The 21,844-nt window shown below is 38.5% G+C and overlaps 1 protein-coding gene across 1 annotated transcript in view; it reads left to right on the forward strand.

Moving 5' to 3' along the window:
- Positions 1-21,844, forward strand: part of YEATS4 (YEATS domain containing 4) — a 67,526-nt gene that overhangs the window by 4,351 nt on the left and 41,331 nt on the right. The window contains exon 2 of the mRNA XM_053716824.1: positions 16,990-17,109. Coding sequence (XP_053572799.1) covers positions 16,990-17,109 — 120 coding nt within the window. The remainder of the gene's footprint in view (positions 1-16,989; positions 17,110-21,844) is intronic.

Genomic DNA, 21,844 nt, shown 5'->3' on the forward strand with positions numbered 1-21,844 from the left:
CAAGCTGTGTTTCTTTATTTATCTTGCTGCTATTGTTTCGTATCACTCTCAGCATTTGGGACCTGATTATTCCTTTCTTTAGTGCCGGTGGATGGTAGGAGTTTGCTGTTAAAAGGGAATTCCGGTCTGTAGGTTTTGAGTAGAGTGTTGTACCTATTCTTACGTCGGTGTTGGTCTTGTCTTTATAGATTTCAATGTCAAGAAAGTAGATGGTTTCTTTATTATATTCCATCTTGAACTTTACATATGGAAGTGCATTGTTAGTTTCGTTGTACCACTGTATGAGTTCATCTTCACTGCCATTCCAGATCAGGAAGATGTCATCAATGTACCGGCGGTACGTACTGATTCTGTCAATATTTCAAGGGTAGATGTACTCTTCCTCAAACCAAGCCATAAATAGATTGGCATAGGCTGGTGCCATGTTGGAACCCATAGCTGTGCCCACTTGTTGCAGATAGAATTTGTTCTCGAATTTAAAATAGTTGTGTGTAAGGCATAAGTGGATCAGGTCCAAGATGAACGCAATAGTGATACGAAACAATAGCAGCAAGATAAATAAACACAGCTTTTTCGAAGGCCGGTATACCCGGCGAAACATGTCAGGAGTAGGGGATATTGGGACCCCTCAGTTTTAATCTAGAATGTGCTAGTTAAGTAATTTAAATTTGATATCTGATCTGATGTTCATCATATACTCAGATTAGCTAGTCAGTTCTTATTACGGAGGAAAAGTTGTATAGTACTGAATTTGAGAATCATTTCTCTTGCAAACAGCGATTCAGCAAACTGTTCCTCTTTGGATAATATTTACCGCATTTAATTGTGTTTGCTACAGCTAATTTATCACACTGATGTACTACGCAAGTGCTATACTATAGAGCCTTTATGTGAATGATTGTTACGATCTCGTTAAGACATTACATAGGAGAAAATTGAGTTTTTATTGAACCATCTTCTGTTATTTCATGTTGTATATAAACGTAACATTATGTTTACATATATTTAAAGACAATTGTCATAGAACAAATTACCCTACAAAGGGGAACACAGGGTTTGAACTTAACCCAGTATTACAACAAAAAACGCTGCAGTGACAAGCTTGTAACACTGCTTGAGTGTTTGAATGTATCACAATATGAGAATCGTTTGTTTTTTATATTAATTAACAGACATATTTTTGCCCCACGGTTGCATATCCAGGACACAAAGGTTTACTATAATACAAAATGAACTAATGTTTATAACTAGATAACCTAGGAGCGAATATACATAAAACATTATACAACACTCTATCCTGAAGGGTTCTTCAATACGAAGCCATTACATAGATACAATAGGCAATACTATTTCTCTATCAAGAGAGTGATATTGACAACTACACATATTTACAGCTAACTTCTAACAAGATTGTATCAATATGATGTTACGTATACATAAATAATTGAGCTCTATAGCACAAGCTAAGATTAATCAAGAATTAACTATTTAATTCTCTATAACGCTCATACATAAGGGTTTTTATACTTAGTTGCTTCTTTATTGCAATAGAATCGTTGTAATATTATGGTTGGTAACAACAGCTAATGAGATTGAACCTTAATAAGGTATTACAGCAATTTCTTCCATATTTATGTGCTAATTTAAACTGACCCATTACAAGATCAGTTATAATTTATTATTAGCTCATTCCATCTCAAAATGCACAAGCTGATCACAACTGACCAACCTCAAGCTTATTACTAGAAGCATTTAACTTCAAGGAGCACATACAATCCAGAAGCATCCTTGGATTTAAACCTAAGTTTTGCAACACAATTAGTAGAATAACACACATTTCTTTCTCAAAAGAACTGACTACAGGTCTGGCATGTGAGAATAGATGTACATTGTGTCAAATTATATATATAATAATTATACTTGAGTAAATTAGAACACAACCATCTAACCACACTGCAAATATATATAGAACTTCATCAGGTGTCTGGTATTATCCAGACGCAATCATTTATACTAACTACTAGCCTTCTAGGGTTTTTAAGTGAGCCCATTTTTAATAATCTTATTAAAGTTTATGTTTAAATGTGTTTTTTCTTGCGTACAAACAAACCACAGCAACATATATAATCTATCTAATACAAGGTATGAGTGCTATTGTGTGTACACTTTTTTGCAACTTTCTATAGTTGCATTTCCAGTTAAAGTTAATCGGTACACAGCACCTAAGGGCAACATTACCATTACTATTAAGGCCAACGCCGATACATTAATTAAGCCCCCCTTGTTATACCCATAGGAGTGCCATCACACCCCCCTCTTTTCTGATCATTGCATTGACTTTTTAACTTTACACCATCCGGAGATTTTTTTAATCACTAGCACAAATACTGCTTGTTTTGTGCTAAAATTAAGGACATTTTATTTGCATCAACCATTGGCAATAGTTTAATTTACTGATTGAAAGGCATCTACCATACCCCTGAGAGGGGAAGTCTTTTATTGTCCCTCTCAAATAGGGATATTATATCACCTGAAAAGGAAGTTTTTCTACTGGCACCACATAGATGTTAATCATCACTGGCATTGAACAACTACCATACTCCACAGAGGAGAAGCAAAGACTCTCCACATACTTCACAGACTCTGAGGCCAAAAGGTGAGAAACAAAAAAGTTTATTTATACCATGCTGTAAACCAGTATAGTTATACTGCACCATAAACTGTTCTCCCCTTTTATGTTACTCCCTTTCTACAAGCGCTAAAGTTTGGAACCCCCAATTGCTACCCATACTTGCTTATTCCATTTTGATGATAGTGGAATCACCATATTAAGCTGCTTAGAAATACACCAGGAGGAATTGTATACAAAGCAAAATAAATATTTGCATTTAATACACAGCGCAAGCCTAAACAAATTTACCTCTTTTATATTTTATATATATATATATATATATATATATATATATATATATATATATATATATATATATATATATATATATATATATAATTTTTTGTCTAGCATTGTTAAATTAATTCAGCATGCTAATAATTTCATTTGTGATGCCATTTTTGATATCGTCAAAATTGATGTTAGATATATGTCTTTAGCTATGTTAGCTAGAAGAGCTTTATGGCTTAAATCTTGGAATGCTGATATGACTTCTAAGTCCAGATTCTTTGTTCTTTCCTTCCTTCCTTCCTTATAAATTATTTGGTTCTCAGTTGGATTCAATAATTTCAACTGTCACTGGGGGGGAAGGGAGTCTTTTTGCCTCAGGATAAAAAAAACCTAAGGGTAAAGCTTCTAACCGTTTTCGTTCCTTTCGACATAATAAGGAACAGAAATCTAATCCTTCCCCAAAGGAATCTGTTTCCAATTGGAAGCCTTCCTCAAATTGGAATAAATCCAAGCCATTTTAAAAGATCAAAGCCAGCCCCCAAGTCCGCATGAGGGTGCGGCCCTCATTCCAGCTCAGCTGGTAGGGGGCAGATTAAAATTTTTTCAAAGATGTTTGGATCAATTCAGTCCAAAATCATTGGATTCAGAGTATTGTCTCTCAGGGGTACAGAATAGGTTTCAGAGTAAGACCGCCTGTAAGAAGATTTTTTTTCTCACGCATTCTAGAGAACCCAGGAAAGGCTCAGGCTTTCCTGAAGTGTGTTTCAGACCTGGAGTTATCAGGGGTAATCATGCCAGTTCCATTTCAGGAACAGGGTCTGGGGTTTTATTTAAATCTATTTATTGTCCCAAAGAAAGAAAATTCATTCAACTAGTTCTGGATGTAAAGATTTTGAATCAATATGTAAGAGTACCAACTTTCAAAATGGTGACTATAAGGACTATTCTGCCTTTTGTTCTGCAAGGGCATTATACATCCACAATCGACTTACAGGATGTATTTCTTCATATTCCGATTCATCCGATCACTATCAGTTCCTGAGATTCTCTTTTCTAGACAAGCATTACCAATTTGTTGCTCTTCCTTTTGGCCTAGCAACAGCTCCAAGAATCTTTTCAAAGGTTCTCGGCGCCCTACTCTCAGTAATCAGAGAGCGGGTTATTGCGGTGTTTCCTTATTTGGACGATATCTTGGTACTCGCTCAGTCTTTACGTTCTGCAGAATCTCACACAAATCAACTAGTGTTGTTTCTTCAAAGACATGGTTGGAGGATCAATTTACCAAAAAGTTTTTTGATTCCTCAGACAAGGGTCACCTTTTTAAGTTTCCAGATAGATTCAGTGTCCATGACTTTGTCTGTAACAGACAAGAGACGTTTAAAATTGGTTGTAGCCTGTCGGAACCTTCAGTCTCAGTCATTCCCTTCAGTAGCTATGTGCATGGAAGTTTTAGGTCTTATGACTGCAGCATCGGACGCGATCCCCTTTGCTCGTTTTCATATGAGACCTCTCCAGCTTTGTATGACAATGTCACAACTGTGGTATATGTCAATCATCAGGGTGGTACTCACAGTCCTCAAGCTATGAAAGAAGTTTCCCGGATACTTGTTTGGGCGGAATCCAGCTCTTGTCTAATTTCTGCGGTTCATATCCCAGGTATAGACAATTGGGAAGCGGATTATCTCAGTCATCAGACTTTACATCCGGGAGAATGGTCTCTCCACCCATATGTTTTCTCAAATTGTTCAGATGTGGGGGCTTCCAGAAATAGATCTGATGGCATCTCATCTAAACAAGAAACTTCCCAGGTACCTGTCCAGGTCCAGGGATCCTCAGGCGGAAGCAGTGGATGCATTGACACTTCCTTGGTGTTATCAACCTGCTTATATTTTCCCGCCTCTAGTTCTTCTTCCAAGAGTGATCTCGAAAATCATCATGGAGCAATCATTTGTGCTGCTGGTGGCTCCAGCATGGCCTCACAGGTTTTGGTATGCGGCTCTTGTTCGGATGTCCAGTTGCCCACCTTGGCCACTTCCCTTAAGGCCAGACCTTCTATCTCAAGGCCCGTTTTTCCATCAGGATCTCAAATCATTAAATTTGAAGGAATGGAAATTGAACGCTTAGTGCTTAGTCATAGAGGTTTCTCTGACTCGGTGATTAATACTATGTACAGGCTCGTAAATCTGTTTCTAGAAAGATTTATTATCGAGTTTGGAAGACTTACATTTCATGGTGTTCTTCTCATAAATTTTCTTGACATTCTTTTAGAATTCCTAGAATTTTACAGTTTCTTCAGGATGGTTTGGATAAGGGTTTGTCTGCAAGTTCCTTGAAAGGACAAATCTCTGCTCTTTCTGTTTTTTTCCTTAGAAAAATTGCTAAACTTCCTGATATTCACTGTTTTGTTCAGGCTTTGGTTCGTATCAAGCCTGTCATTAAATCAATCTCTCCTCCTTGGAGTCTTAATTTGGTTTTGAAGGCTTTACAGGCTCCTCCATTTGAGCCTATGCATTCTTTGGACATTAAACTACTTTCTTGGAAAGTGTTCCTTTTGGCCATCTCTTCTGCTAGAAGAGTTTCTGAATTATCTGCTCTCTCTTGTGAATTTCCTTTTCTAATTTTTCATCAGGATAAGGCAGTTTTGCGGACTTCATTTAAATTCTTATCTAAGGTAGTGAATTCTAACAACATTAATAGAGAAATTGTTGTCCCTTTCTTTTGTCCTAATCCTAAGAATTCTTTGGAGAGATCTTTACATTATTTGGATGTGGTGAGAGCTCTGAAATATTATGTTGAAGCTACTAAAGATTTCAGGAAGACTTCTAGTCTATTTGTTATCTTTTCGGGTTCCAGGAAAGGTCAGAAGGCTTCTGCCGTTTCTTTGTCATCATGGTTAAAGCTTTTGATTCATCAAGCTTATTTGGAGTCGGGTCAAGCCCCGCCTCAGAGAATTACAGCTCATTCTACTAGATCAGTTTCCACTTCCTGGGCTTTTAAGAATGAAGCTTCTGTTGATCAGATTTGCAAAGCAGCAACTTGGTCTTCTTTGCATAATTTTACTAAATTCTACCATTTTGATGTATTTGCTTCTTCGGAAGCAGTTTTTGGTAGAAAAGTTCTTCAGACAGCTGTTTTAGTTTGATTCTTCTGCTTCTAATTTTAAGTTTTTTTCTTTTCAATTATGAGACTAAACTTATGATTTGGGTTGTGGATAAAAAAAAATTCAACGGATAATGGCTGTTTTTTATTTTTTATCCCTCTCTCTCTAGTGACTTTTGCATGGAGTTCCACATCTTGGGTATTGCTATCCCATACGTCACTGGCTCATGGACTCTTGCCAATTACATGAAAGAAAACATAATTTATGTAAGAACTTACCTGATAAATTCATTTCTTTCATATTGGCAAGAGTCCATGAGGCCCACCCTTTTTTTGGTGGTTATGATTTTTTGTATAAAGCACAATTATTTCCAAATTCCTTTGTTGATGCTTTTTACTCCTTTCTTTATCACCCCACTTCTTGGCTATTCGTTAAACTGAATTGTGGGTGTGGTGAGGGGTGTATTTATAGGCATTTTGAGGTTTGGGAAACTTTGCCCCTCCTGGTAGGATTGTATATCCCTTACGTCACTAGCTCATGGACTCTTGCCAATATGAAAGAAATTAATTTATCAGGTAAGTTCTTACATAAATTATGTTTTTGTTTGAAAGATGTACAAACTCCGTTTTTCCTATGTGGTCCTGAGCTAAAAAAATGTTGGTCGTAGTATTTAGTAGGGAGTCTCAGTTTGTTAGTTTTTCCTATAAAAAGTCTCCTGTATCATAACTATATCAATTCCTCTTTCTTTCATGTAATTAGCAAGAGTCCATGAGCTAGTGACGTATGGGATATACATTCCTACCAGGAGGGGCAAAGTTTCCCAAACCTTAAAATGCCTATAAATACACCCCTCACCACACCCACAATTCAGTTTTACAAACTTTGCCTCCGATGGAGGTGGTGAAGTAAGTTTGTGCTAGATTCTACGTTGATATGCGCTCCGCAGCAAGTTGGAGCCCGGTTTTCCTCTCAGCGTGCAGTGAATGTCAGAGGGATGTGAGGAGAGTATTGCCTATTTGAATGCAGTGATCTCCTTCTACGGGGTCTATTTCATAGGTTCTCTGTTATCGGTCGTAGAGATTCATCTCTTACCTCCCTTTTCAGATCGACGATATACTCTTATATATACCATTACCTCTGCTGATTCTCGTTTCAGTACTGGTTTGGCTTTCTACAAACATGTAGATGAGTGTCCTGGGGTAAGTAAATCTTATTTTCTGTGACACTCTAAGCTATGGTTGGGCACTTTGTTTATAAAGTTCTAAATATATGTATTCAAACATTTATTTGCCTTGACTCAGAATGTTCAACATTCCTTATTTTTCAGACAGTCAGTTTCATATTTGGGATAAATGCATTTGTTTCAATCATTTTTTCTTACCTTAAAAAATTTGACTTTTCCCTGTGGGCTGTTAGGCTCGCGGGGGCAGAAAATGCTTCATTTTATTGCGTCATTCTTGGCGCAGACTTTTTTGGCGCAAATTTTTTTTTCTGTTTCCGGCGTCATACGTGTCGCCGGAAGTTGCGTCATTTTTTTACGTTTTTTGCGTCAAAAATGTCGGCGTTCCGGATGTGGCTTCATTTTTGGCGCCAAAAGCATTTAGGCGCCAAATAATGTGGGCGTCTTTTTTGGCGCTAAAAAATATGGGCGTCATTTTTGTCTCCACATTATTTAAGTCTCATTATTTTTTGCTTCTGGTTGCTAGAAGCTTGTTCACTGGCATTTTTTTCCCATTCCTGAAACTGTCATTTAAGGAATTTGATCAATTTTGCTTTATATGTTGTTTTTTTCTTTTACATATTGCAAGATGTTCCACGTTGCAACTGAGTCAGAAGATACTTCAGGAAAATCACTGCCCAGTGCTGGAGCTACCAAGCTAAGTGTATCTGCTATAAACTTTTGGTATCTGTTTCTCCAGCTGTTGTTTGTATTGCATGTCATGTCAAACTTATTAATGCAGATAAAATTTCCTTTAGTACTGTTACATTACCTGTTGCTGTTCCGTCAACATCTAATTTTCAGAGTGTTCCTGATAACATAAGAGATTTTATTTTTTAAATCCATTAAGAAGGCTATGTCTGTTATTTCTCCTTCTAGTATGCATAAAAGTCTTTTAAAACTTCTCTTTTTTCAGATGAATTTTTAAATGAACATCATCATTCTGATACTGATAATGGTTCTTCTGGTTCAGAGGTTTCTGTCTCAGAGGTTGATGCTGATAAATCTTTGTATTTGTTCAAGATGGAATTTATTCGTTCTTTACTTAAAGAAGTATTATTTGCATTAGAAATAGAGGATTCTGGTCCTCTTGATACTAAATGTAAACGTTTAAATAAGGTTTTTAAATCTCCTGTAGTTATTCCAGAAGTGTTTAATCTCCCTGATGCTATTTCTGAAGTAATTTCCAGGGAATGGAATAATTTGGGTAATTTATTTACTCCTTCTAGACGTTTAAGCAATTATATCCTATGCCATCTGACAGATTAGAGTTTTTTGGGACAAAAATCCCTAAAGTTATGGGGCTGTCTCTACTCCTGCTAATGTACTACTATTCCTACGGCAGATAGTACTTCATTTAAGGATCCTTTAGATAGGAAAATTGAATCCTTTCTAAGAAAAGCTTACTTATGTTCAGGTAATCTTCTTAGACCTGCTATATTTTTAGCGGATGTTGCTGCAGCTTCAACTTTTTGGTTAGAAGCTTTAGCGCAACAAGTAACAGATCATAATTTTATAGCATTATTATTATTCTATAACATGCTAATAATTTTATTGGTGATACCATCTTTTGATATCATTAGAGTTGATGTCAGGTATATGTCTCTAGCTATTTTAGCTAGAAAAGCTTTATGGATTAAACTTGGAATGCTGATATGTCTTCTAAGTCAACTTTGCTTTCCCTTTCTTTCCAGGGTAAATAATCATTTTCGTTCCTTTCCTCACAACAAGGAACAAAAGCCTGATCCTTCATCCTCAGGAGCGGTATCAGTTTGGAAACTATTTCCAGTTTGGAATATATCCAAGCCTTATAGAAACCTATAGCCAGCTCCTAAGTACCTATGAAGGTGCGGCCCTTATTCTAGCTCAGCTGGTATGGGGCAGATTACGTTTTCTTCAAAGAAATTTGGATCAATTCCGTTCTCAATCTCTGGTTTCAGAACATTGTTTCAGGAAGGTACAGAATTGGCTTCAAGTTAAGGCCTCCTGCTAAGAGATTTTTTTCTTTCCCGTGTCCCAGTTAACACAGCAAGGCTCAGAATTTCTGAAATGTGTTTCAGATCTAGAGTTGGCTGGAGTAATTATGCCAGTTCCAGTTCTGGAACAGGGGCTGGGGTTTTATTTTATCTCTTCATTGTACCAAAGAAGGTCAATTCCTTCAGACCAGTTCCGGATCTATCATTATTGAATCGTTATGTTAGGATACCAACATTCAAGATGGTTACTGTAGGACTATCCTGCCTTTTGTTTAGCAAGGGCATTATATGTCTACAATAGATTTACAGGATGTGTATCTGCATATTCCGATTCATCCAGATCACTTTTAGTGTCTGAGATTCTCTTTTTAGACAAGCATTACCAGTTTTGTGGCTCTACCGTTTGGTCTAGCCTCAGTTCCAAGAATTTTTTTCAAAGGTTCTCGGTGCCCTTCTTTCTGTAATCAGAGAACAGGGTTTTGGTATTTCCTTATTTGGACGATATCTTGGTACTTGCTCAGTCTTCTCATTTTCGAAGAATCTCATACGAATCGACTTGTGTTGTTTCTTCAAGTTCATGGTTGGAGGATCAATTTACCAATCAGTTCATTGATTCCTCAGACAAGGGTAACCTTTTTAGGTTTCTAGATAGATTCAGTGTCTATGACTCTGTCCTTGTCAGACAAGAGAATTTTAACATTGATATCAGCTTGTCAAAACCTTCAGTCACAATCATTCCCTTTGGTAGCCTTATGCATGGAAATGTTAGGTCTTAGGACTGCCGCATCAGATGCGATCTCCTTTGCTCGTTTTCACATGCGACCTCTTCAGCTCTGTATGCTGAACCAATGGTGCAGGGATTACTCAAAGATATCTCAATTAATATCTTTAGACCGATTTTACGACACTCTCTGACATGGTGGACAGATCACCATCGTTTAGTTCAGGGGGCTTCTTTGTTCTTCCGACCTGGACTATAATCTCAACAGATGCAAGTCTTACAGGTTGGGGAGCTGTGTGGGGGTATCTGACGGCACAAGGGGTTTGGGAATCTCAGGAGGTGAGATTTCCGATCAATATTTTGGAACTCCGTGCAATTTTCAGAGCTCTTCAGTCTTGGCCTCTTCTGAAGAGAGAGTTGTTCATTTGTTTTCAGATAGACAATGTCACAACTGTGGCATACATCAAATCATCAAGGAGGGACTCTCAGTCCTCTGGCTATGAAAGAAGTATCTCGAATTTTGGTTTGGGCGGAATCCAGCTCCTGTCTAATCTCTGCGGTTCATATCCCAGGTATGGACAATTGGAAAGCGGATTATCTCAGTCGCCAAACGTTGCACTTGGGCGAATGGTCTCTTCACCCAGAGGTATTTCCTCAGATTGTTCAAATGTGGGAACTCCCAGAAATAGATCTGATGGCTTCTCATCTAAACAAGAAACTTCCCTGGTATCTGTCCGGATCCCGGGATCCTCGGGCGGAGGCAGTGGATGCATTTTTTTACTTCCTTGGAAGTATCATCCTGCCTATATCTTTCCGCCTCTAGTTTTTCTTCCAAGAGTAATCTCCAAGATTCTGAAGGAATGCTCGTTTGTTCTGCTGGTAGCTCCGGCATGGCCTCACAGGTTTTGGTATGCGGATCTGGTCCGGATGGCCTCTTGCCAACCGTGGACTCTTCCGTTAAGACCAGACCTTCTGTCGCAAGGTCCTTTTTTCCTTCAGGATCTGAAATCCTTAAATTTAAAGGTATGGAGATTGAACGCTTGATTCTGGGTCAAAGAGGTTTCTCTGACTCTGTGATTAATACTATGTTACAGGCGCGTAAATCTGTATCTAGAGAGATATATTATAGAGTCTGGAAGACTTATATTTCTTGGTGTCTTTCTCATCATTTTTTGGCATTCTTTTAGAATACCGAGAATTTTACAGTTTCTTCAGGATGGTTTAGATAAGGGTTTGTCCGCAAGTTCCTTGAAAGGTCAAATCTCTGCTCTTTCTGTTCTTTTTCATAGAAAGATTGCTATTCTTCCTGATATTCATTGTTTTGTACAAGCTTTGGTTCGTATAAAACCTGTCATTAAGTCAATTTCTCCTCTTTGGAGTTTGAATTTGGTTCTGGGGGCTCTTCAAGTTCCTCCGTTTGAACCTATGCATTCATTGGACATTAAATTACTTTCTTGGAAAGTTTTGTTCCTTTTGGCAATCTCTTCTGCCAGAAGAGTTTCTGAATTATCTGCTCTTTCTTGTGAGTCTCCTTTTCTGATTTTTCATCAGGATAAGGCGGTGTTGCGAACTTCTTTTGATTTTTTACCTAAAGTTGTGAATTCCAACAACATTAGTAGAGAATTTGTGGTTCCTTCATTATGTCCTAATCCTAAGAATTCTAGGGAGAAATCGTTGCATTCTTTGGATGTTGTTAGAGCTTTGAAATATTATGTTGAAGCTACTAAGTCTTTCCGTAAGACTTCTAGTTTATTTGTTATCTTTTCCGGTTCTAGAAAAGGCCAGAAAGCTTCTGCCATTTCTTTGGCATCTTGGTTGAAATCTTTATTTCATCATGCTTATGTCGAGTCGGGTAAGACTCCGCCTCTAAGGATTACAGTTCATTCTACTAGTTCAGTTTCTACTTCCTGGGCGTTTAGGAATGAAGCTTCGATTGATCAGATTTGCAAAGCAGCAACTTGGTCCTCTTTGCATACTTTTTCTAAATTCTACCATTTTGATGTGTTTTCTTCTTCTGAAGCAGTTTTTGGTAGAAAAGTACTTCTGGCAGTGGTTTCAGTTTGAATCTTCTGCTTATGTTTTTCGTTGAACTTTATTTTGGGTGTGGATTATTTTCAGCAGGAATTGGCTGTCTTTATTTTATCCCTCCCTCTCTAGTGACTCTTGTGTGGAAAGATCCACATCTTGGGTAGTCATTATCCCATACGTCACTAGCTCATGGACTCTTGCTAATTACATGAAAGAAAACATAATTTATGTAAGAACTTACCTGATAAATTCATTTCTTTCATATTAGCAAGAGTCCATGAGGCCCGCCCTTTTTTGTGGTGGTTATGATTTTTTTGTATAAAGCACAATTATTCCAATTCCTTATTTTATATGCTTTCGCACTTTTTTCTTATCACCCCACTTCTTGGCTATTCGTTAAACTGAATTGTGGGTGTGGTGAGGGGTGTATTTTATAGGCATTTTAAGGTTTGGGAAACTTTGCCCCTCCTGGTAGGAATGTATATCCCATACGTCACTAGCTCATGGACTCTTGCTAATATGAAAGAAATGAATTTATCAGGTAAGTTCTTACATAAATTATGTTTTTATAGAAATCATGGTTAGCTATCGATCTTTTTTCGGCCGATAGAAACCCTTTAACATTTTGGGTGGCCATATTTACCTGTCCGTCTTGGGTACAGGGCATCATTGTTATAATAGATGTATAGGGACAAGAACCAAATCAGGTATATTATCGTCTGGTATAGGATATTTTCCTAATAGGGGGAGTATTCATATTTTTGTGCTGCATTTTAATAAATCAAGCGCTGAAATTAATGCCTTAAACTATGGCCATTTTGGCATTTTAAAAAAATGCTGAATATTTGCACATATCTACCACTTATCCTACCAACCCTTAAGGCTTGAGAAAAATGCTCAAGAACCAGTCACCAGTGAGAGCTAAGTGAATGTAGCTGTGCCGCTGCACTTGCAAACTCGCCCTTTTACGGGTGCATGATAAATAACCAGCCATTAAAAGTGGCTGGTTAATGCTACTGCAAGCTCCCGGTAGCAATTAGTGCTCCAAAAATTAACTAGAAATCAGATCTCTGGTTAATTTTAAAAATGTGCCCCAATTGCCCCCAAAGTGAAGTGTAAGCTTCTATTATTAATATTAATAATAATATCTTTAATTTTTTTTTAAAAAAATCTGCACAAAGCAGTTTTTTAGGGGTTAAAGTGAGCGGGTATTGAGTGTTGCAGTGTAAAGCATTTTTTTATTGAGAAATGTACACTTAACAGTTATTTATTTAAAAATCGCAATATTTCATGGCCAAATTCACAATATTAATTTTTCCCCATATCGCACAGCCCTACTCTGAAGGTAACCTTACTACTAAGCCTAGTCGCAGCAGAGCTCAGACCAGATCCAAGCCACCTGGCCCTTTTTAAACTTTTGAAGAAACAAGAAAGTGTTTTTTTTCCTTTTCTGCACTGCATGTAAAAGAGGGCTTTTTAAAATGTGTTTTTTTTTTGTTTGTAAAGTTTTAAAGAGGATATTGCTAAACGGAGAAAAAATGTTTTTATTCTTTTGGTACGTGTCACTGAGCTCTTATTCCTGTACTGAATCAGTACTGCAGTACTGTTTAAAATGGTGTTTCTAATGTTTATATATATATATATATATATATATATATATATATATATATATATATATATATATATATATATATATATAAGTTTAATGTCCATTTAAGGTTCTGGCTGCTGCTACTCCAGTCCAGCAAAATAGCTGCCGAATTGTTTAGTAACTCACCAGCTGTAAGGTCTTTAGTACAGCAGAACAGCCCAGTTGCACTTATCCTTCAGGTAATATAAAATAGATTGCTGGTTGCTAGCATCTTTTTTTTTTTTTTTTTTTTTTACGTCCTGATCGTGGCGCCTTTTTCACCCTAAGTGCAGATCTTTTGTATGCCTCATACGTTGATTCAACATTCAGCAGTAGCTTAAAAGATAAAGAGAACAATTGAATGCGATTTTAACTTCATTTCATATGTGGATAACCCCTTATTTTTACTATAAAGTTTAGGGGGGGGGAAACACACTTGATAAACTTTTTAAATTAAAATTTGAATGAAGGGGGGCGGAGCCGACAGCAAGCAGGAATGGTCGCACTCATTCAGAGCTCCGGCTACTACTGCCTTAAAATTGATATATGATGTGATTTAGCTATGTAGTCAGACTCGGCAAAATAGGGGCTTCATGTTTGATTTCTAACCAACACCCAGAGAACGCTGATTTTGCCTCTGACACGCTGGCATCAAGTTGAGACCGGAGATTAGTTTTGCAGTTGCAAAGACGGTGGCCATCTTGCCTTCCTTTGGCCTAAGTTAAGGTGAACACCGCTCTACCAGCACAGAATAGAAACCCGACCACGGGGTACACAGAGCAAGTTGAGATTACCTACAGACTTCTCCTTGAAAATGTAGGAGGATTGGTACTTAAAGGTACAAGCGTTATTTGAGAAATATGAGTAGCAGTAGATTTGATCGCATCCTAGCTATAGCAGGAGACCAATGGGTGGAGAAGGGGAACAAGTCTGCTGTAGCAGTTGAGAAGATCACTGATATGCAGCCTGTCACACAGCTAACAGTGGGGAATACCTCTGCAATAACTACTATATCTACAAAAGAATTTACACAAGCCAACGCTATGGAGGAGAATACTGGAGGTGCCTGTGGGTCAGCCGCTCTGGGAGAGTGTGAAGTGCTGACAATTGTAGAACCCTTATCTAGCGATGGGGAAAATGCAGGAGCTACTGACATCCGTTCCTGGCAGGGCACCCGGATCGTTACTATATATGAAGCTGCGCAGGTGAGAGCGGCCAATTTCCCCATGCGCGACCCTGATAATGAGAGCTGGGTGTCCTTGTCCTGCTGCCCTCCCAGTGTCTCGGGGACCTACTCAGATAGGGACCAGGATTTACAGAGCGCATATGTTCCAGTTACAGACATAACTTTGCTCTTTGCGCATACTTCTCTTTTACAATTGGATTTCTCTGCTGCTCTGGTGGGACTACACTGTGTGAAAGCTGGTGTGGGCTGAATGTTTCTGCTGAAGCTGTAGGAGTATGGAGCATGTCATTTCTGCAGCAACCGCCAGAATCAGCAAGATGTCTTTGCCCTGTAGCTACAACTCTGCATGAAGACCATAAGGTCTGAATTTACAGCCTCAGCGTTTTGATCATCTTGTTATATGGCTTCAGCAATCTTAGTGTATATCAGTTAAATGGAGATGTGAGACTTTTTATCCTATTTGACTGTTTGCTTTACCTTTGGTCTAAATGTGTAATTGTTATGTTTCCTCTTATATGGAAAATTGCTAATATTTGCCCCTTGAGCTTTCTTGCTACCTACTATAAGTCAGAGCAGTATTTCAAGTTCTTGTAGAGCCCTAGGGAAAAGGAGAGAATTTCAGCATGGCAGGTTACTATGTGTTCATTGGGGGTTATGGGGGGATGTCTATCACTCTCTAGTTGTAAGCTCATAACACATAGCCACATAGATAAATGACTAACTTAAGAGCAGGTAAATCCCTATGAGAATACTTTAAGAAGCTAATAGTATGTTTTTGTTAATAGCCAGTGTGTCTCGCTGGTTTTGGATCTCTCGCCATGTGGCTGCTCACACTGGTTTATGAATCCTCATCTAGCTGAGCGAATAGCTTTAAGTGAGGCCGGCTTCATGGCTTATATATTTATGCAGATAGGCTCCAAATAGTCCCCAGCCCCTGCCTATGGTGTACTTGCGATTTTTTATTGAGCAGCCCTGTACCTGTGCGTGACATCACCCTACTTCATATTTATACGGTATAAATAACTAAGAGTTCTCTCCTATTGCATGTGACATAATAAACAAGATACACAGATTACTTTCCATTTTAGTATAGGAATAAGGATCCAGAGACCAATTGGTCGTATATATTAACTGTGTGCCATTTGCTAGCCTATATTATAAGTTTATTATTTAGTTAAGATAATTTCTAGTAGATGTATACACTCTGTTTATTACTAACATGACTGTTCTGCACTTGTAACTAACTTAAATATGTATTGAGTTGCCCCCTTGCATGCACTGCTTGTACTGTCATATGTCCTTATGCTTATTAATTAAAGATAGTTTGTGAATAAAAAAATGTGAATGAAAAAAAAATGCATTATCATTACAGTTTTTGTTGCAGGTTTCTTACACATGATATATACATACAATGGTATAGTTTGACTCTGCTGGGTCTCCTGAAAAAAAGCTATATAATGTGTGGGTTTCTCACTGCAAAATGGCCTACAGTAGGGCCTAAATGTGAATAGCATCTGATTTTTTTTTTTTTTCTTTTAATCTTCATATGAATCATTTTTATTAGAGTATATAAAAGTGTAACTGTTAATATTAATGTAGCCCTAACCCTTTAAACAAGGTCTTCAGTCAAGCTAACCCGACGAGTGCAAATTTAGTTTACTTTCAATTTGTAATGCGCTAAAGTTAGCACTCCACTTGTAATCTAGCCCTTTAATTTTGTGTTTAAAGGGACAGTCAACACCAGAATGGTTGTTGTTGTTTTAAAAGATAGATAATCCCTTAATTACCAATTCCCCAGTTTTGCATAACCAACAGTTATTATACACGTTTTACCTCTGTAATTACCTTGTATCTAAGCCTCAGCAGACTGCCCCCTTATTTCAGTTCTTTTGACAGACTTGCATTTTAGCCAATCAGCGCTAACTCCATGGTAAATTCACGTGCATGAGCTCAATGTTATCTATATGAAACGCGTGAACTAATGCCCTCTAGTGGTGAAAAACTATCAAAATGCATTTAGATTAGAGACGGCCTTCAAGGTCTAAGAAATTAGCATATGAACCTCCTATGTTTAGCTTTCAACTAAGAATACCAAGAGAACAAAGCAAAATTGGTGATAAAAGTAAAGTGGAAAGTTGTTTAAAATTACATGTCCTATTTGAAACATGAGGGGGTTTTTTTGGACTTGTCTGTCCCTTTAATTTATTTATTTTGTATTTTTATTTAGGGTGTTACCATAGTGAAACCTATAGTTTATGGAAATGTGGCACGTTATTTTGGGAAAAAAAGAGAAGAGGATGGGCATACTCACCAGTGGACTGTTTATGTAAAACCATATCGAAATGAGGTAATGTATTTATATACTGTATTCTGATTTACAGAATAGGAAACCAAATCTTCCACAAGCAAAATATTATAGAAACATAGCTGGGAGTTTAAGAAGAATTTTTTATATATATTTACTCATTACATATCCTATCTCTGGTTCATCTATACGTTTGCTATTTTCAGTAAATAAGAAATAAAGTAAAGATATAAGAATGGAAATAAATTGATTTCTCCTGTTAAGTGTAGTCAGTCCACGGGTCATCATTACTTCTGGGATATTAACTCCTCCCCAACAGGAAGTGCAAGAGGATCACCCAAGCAGAGCTGCTATATAGCTCCTCCCCTCTACGTCACACCCAGTCATTCTCTTGCACCCAACTAATAGATAGGATGTGTGAGAGGACTGTGGTGATTATACTTAGTTTTTATATCTTCAATCAAAAGTTTGTTATTTTAAAACAGCACCGGAGTGTGTTGTTCCTTCTCAGGTAGAATTTGAAGAAGAATCTACCTGAGTTTTTGGATGATTTTAGCCGGCGTAGCTAAGATTCATTTTGCTGTTCTCGGCCATTCTGAGGAGTGAGGTAAACTTCAGATCAGGGGACAGCGGGCAGGTTCACCTGCAAAGAGGTATGTTGCAGTATATTATTTTCTGAGGAATGGAATTGACTGAGAAAATACTGCCAATACCGTTATAATGTAAGTTCAGCCTTAAATGCAGTAGTAGCAACTGGTATCAGGCTGTTATGTATATATGTTTACACTTCAGTATTCTGGGGAATGGCACTTCACTGGGATAATACTATATGCATATAACTTTTAGCCTAACTTGCAGTGGGAACGTCTAGCAGCAGGCTGTTTAATGACATTTCATATTATTTGATTTTAAACGTTTTGCTGGCATGTTAAATCGTTTAATTATCTGAGGTACTGGGTGAAAAATTGTTTTGGGCACTGTTTTTCCACTTGGCTGTCGTTTATTTTAATTTAAGACAGTTTACTGAACTTCCCTCACTGCTGTGTGTGAGGGGGAGGGGCCTATTTTGGCGCTTTTGCTACGCATCAGAAATTCAGTCACAAGTCTGTTTCTCTCCCTGCATGATCCGGATCGTCTCTACAGAGCTCAAGGGTCTTCAAAAATTATTTTGAGGGAGGTAATCACTCACAGCAGAATTGTGAGATTGTGCTTTGACTGTGATAAAAAACGTTTATATTTTGTACATTTTTTTCTGCTATTAAGGGTTAGTTATCCATTGCTAATGGGGGCAATCCTTTGCTAAATTTATGCCTTTACCGGGAAAAATTTGGTTTTTATAATTTCTCCGGTTCATTGTTATTCAACTGTCATAGTTTTTTTTTCTGTGCTTCTTAAAGGCACAGTGCGTTTTTCATATTACTTGTAAATTGAGTTGAAAAGTATTTCCAAGCTTGCTAGTTTAATTGCTAGTTTGTTAAACATGTCTGACTCAGAGGAATATCTCTGTGCTATATGTGCAAAAGCCAAGGTGGAGCCCAATAGAAATTTATGTACTAATTGCATTGATGCTACTTTAAATAAAAGTCAATCTGTACAAATTGAACATCATTCACCAAACAACGAGGGGGAAGTTATGCCGACTAACTTGCCTCACATGTCAGTACCTGCATCTCCCGCTCGGGAGGTGCGTGATATTGTAACGCCGAGTACTTCAGGGCGGCCATTACAAATCACACTACAGGACATGGCTAATGTTATGACTGAAGTTTTGTCTAAATTACCAGAACTTAGAGGTAAGCGAGATCACTCTGGGGTGAGAACAGAGTGCGCTGATAATAATAGGGCCATGTCAGATACTGCGTCACAATTTGCAGAACATGAGGACGGAGAGCTTCAATCTGCAGGTGACGGATCTGATCCAAATAGAGTGGATTCAGACATTTCAAATTTTAAGTTTAAACTAGAAAACCTCCGTGTACTGCTAGGGGAGGTATTAGCGGCTCTGAATGATTGTAACACCGTTGCAATCCCAGAGAAATTATGTAGGCTGGATAGATACTATGCAGTACCAGCGAGTACTGACATATTTCCTATACCTAAGAGGCTTACAGAGATAATTACTAAGGAGTGGGATAGGCCCGGTGTACCCTTTCCCCCCCCTCCTGTATTTAGAAAAATGTTTCCAATAGACGCCACCACACGGGACTTATGGCAGATGGTCCCTAAGGTGGAGGGAGCGGTTTCTACTCTGGCTAAGCGTACCACTATCCCGGTGGAGGATAGCTGTGCCTTTTCAGATCCAATGGATAAAAAATTAGAGGGTTACCTTAAGAAAATGTTTGTTCAACAAGGTTTTATATTGCAACCCCTTGCATGTATTGCGTCTGTCACGGCTGCGGCCGCATTTTGGTCCGAGTCTCTGGAAGAGACTCTTGACTCAATAACTATAGATGAGATTTCAAATAAGCTTAAAACCCTTAAGCTAGCTAATTCATTTATTACAGATGCCGTAGTACATTTAACTAAACTTACGGCTAAGAATTCCGGATTCGCCATTCAGGCACGTAGAGCACTGTGGCTAAAATCCTGGTCAGCTGATGTTACTTCTAAATCTAAATTACTTAACATACCTTTCAAAGGGCAGACCTTATTCGGGCCCGGTTTGAAAGAAATTATCGCTGACATTACAGGAGGTAAAGGCCATGCCCTGCCTCAAGACAGAGCCAAACCTAGGGCTAGACAGTCTAATTTTCGTGCCTTTCGTAACTTCAAGGCAGGAGCAGCATCAACTTCCTCTGCACCAAAACAGGAAGGAGCCGTTGCTCGCTACAGACAAGGCTGGAAACCTAACCAGTCCTGGAACAAGGGCAAGCAGGCCAGAAAACCTGCTGCTGCCCCTAAGACAGCATGAATTGAGGGCCCCCGATTCGGGAACGGATCTAGTGGGGGGCAGACTTTCTCTCTTCGCCCAGGCTTGGGCAAGAGATGTCCAGGATCCCTGGGCGTTAGAGATCATATCTCAGGGATATTTTCTGGACTTCAAAATCTCTCCCCCAAAAGGGAGATTTCATCTTTCAAGGTTGTCAACAAACCAAATAAAGAAAGAGGCGTTTCTACGCTGTGTACAAGATCTTTTGCTAATGGGAGTGATCCACCCGGTTCCGCGGTCGGAGCACGGACAAGGGTTTTACTCAAATCTGTTTGTGGTTCCCAAGAAAGAAGGAACCTTCAGACCAATCTTGGATTTAAAGATCTTAAACAAATTCCTAGAGTTCCATCGTTCAAAATGGAAACTATTCGGACAATCCTACCCATGATCCAAAAGGGTCAGTACATGACCACAGTGGATTTAAAGGACGCTTACCTTCACATACCGATTCACAAAGATCATTACCGGTATCTAAGGTTTGCCTTCCTAGACAGGCATTACCAGTTTGTAGCTCTTCCATTCGGATTGGCTACGGCTCCAAGAATCTTCACAAAGGTTCTGGGCGCTCTTCTGGCGGTACTAAGACCGCAAGGAATTTCGGTGGCTCCGTACCTAGACGACATTCTGATACAAGCGTCAAGCTTTCAAACTGCCAAGTCTCATACAGAGTTAGTACTGGCATTTCTTTCATGTAATTAGCAAGAGTCCATGAGCTAGTGACGTATGGGATATACATTCCTACCAGGAGGGGCAAAGTTTCCCAAACCTTAAAATGCCTATAAATACACCCCTCACCACACCCACAATTCAGTTTTACAAACTTTGCCTCCGATGGAGGTGGTGAAGTAAGTTTGTGCTAGATTCTACGTTGATATGCGCTCCGCAGCAAGTTGGAGCCCGGTTTTCCTCTCAGCGTGCAGTGAATGTCAGAGGGATGTCAGGAGAGTATTGCCTATTTGAATGCAGTGATCTCCTTCTACGGGGTCTATTTCATAGGTTCTCTGTTATCGGTCGTAGAGATTCATCTCTTACCTCCCTTTTCAGATCGACGATATACTCTTATATATACCATTACCTCTGCTGATTCTCGTTTCAGTACTGGTTTGGCTTTCTACAAACATGTAGATGAGTGTCCTGGGGTAAGTAAATCTTATTTTCTGTGACACTCTAAGCTATGGTTGGGCACTTTGTTTATAAAGTTCTAAATATATGTATTCAAACATTTATTTGCCTTGACTTATTTTTCAGACAGTCAGTTTCATATTTGGGATAAATGCATTTGTTTCATTCATTTTTTCTTACCTTAAAAAATTTGACTTTTTTTCCTGTGGGCTGTTAGGCTCGCGGGGGCAGAAAATGCTTCATTTTATTGCGTCATTCTTGGCGCGGACTTTTTTGGCGCAATTTTTTTTTCTGTTTCCGATGTCATACGTGTCGCCGGAAGTTGCGTCATTTTTTTACGTTTTTTTGCGTCAAAAATGTCGGCGTTCCGGATGTGGCGTCATTTTTGGCGCCAAAAGCATTTAGGCGCCAAATAATGTGGGCGTCTTTTTTGGCGCTAAAAAATATGGGCGTCATTTTTGTCTCCACATTATTTAAGTCTCATTATTTATTGCTTCTGGTTGCTAGAAGCTTGTTCACTGGCATTTTTTTCCCATTCCTGAAACTGTCATTTAAGGAATTTGATCAATTTTGCTTTATATGTTGTTTTTTTCTTTTACATATTGCAAGATGTTCCACGTTGCAACTGAGTCAGAAGATACTTCAGGAAAATCACTGCCCAGTGCTGGAGCTACCAAGCTAAGTGTATCTGCTATAAACTTTTGGTATCTGTTTCTCCAGCTGTTG

The sequence above is a fragment of the Bombina bombina genome, chromosome 6, assembly GCF_027579735.1.
Source record: "Bombina bombina isolate aBomBom1 chromosome 6, aBomBom1.pri, whole genome shotgun sequence".
NCBI classification, from domain to species: Eukaryota; Metazoa; Chordata; class Amphibia; order Anura; family Bombinatoridae; genus Bombina; species Bombina bombina.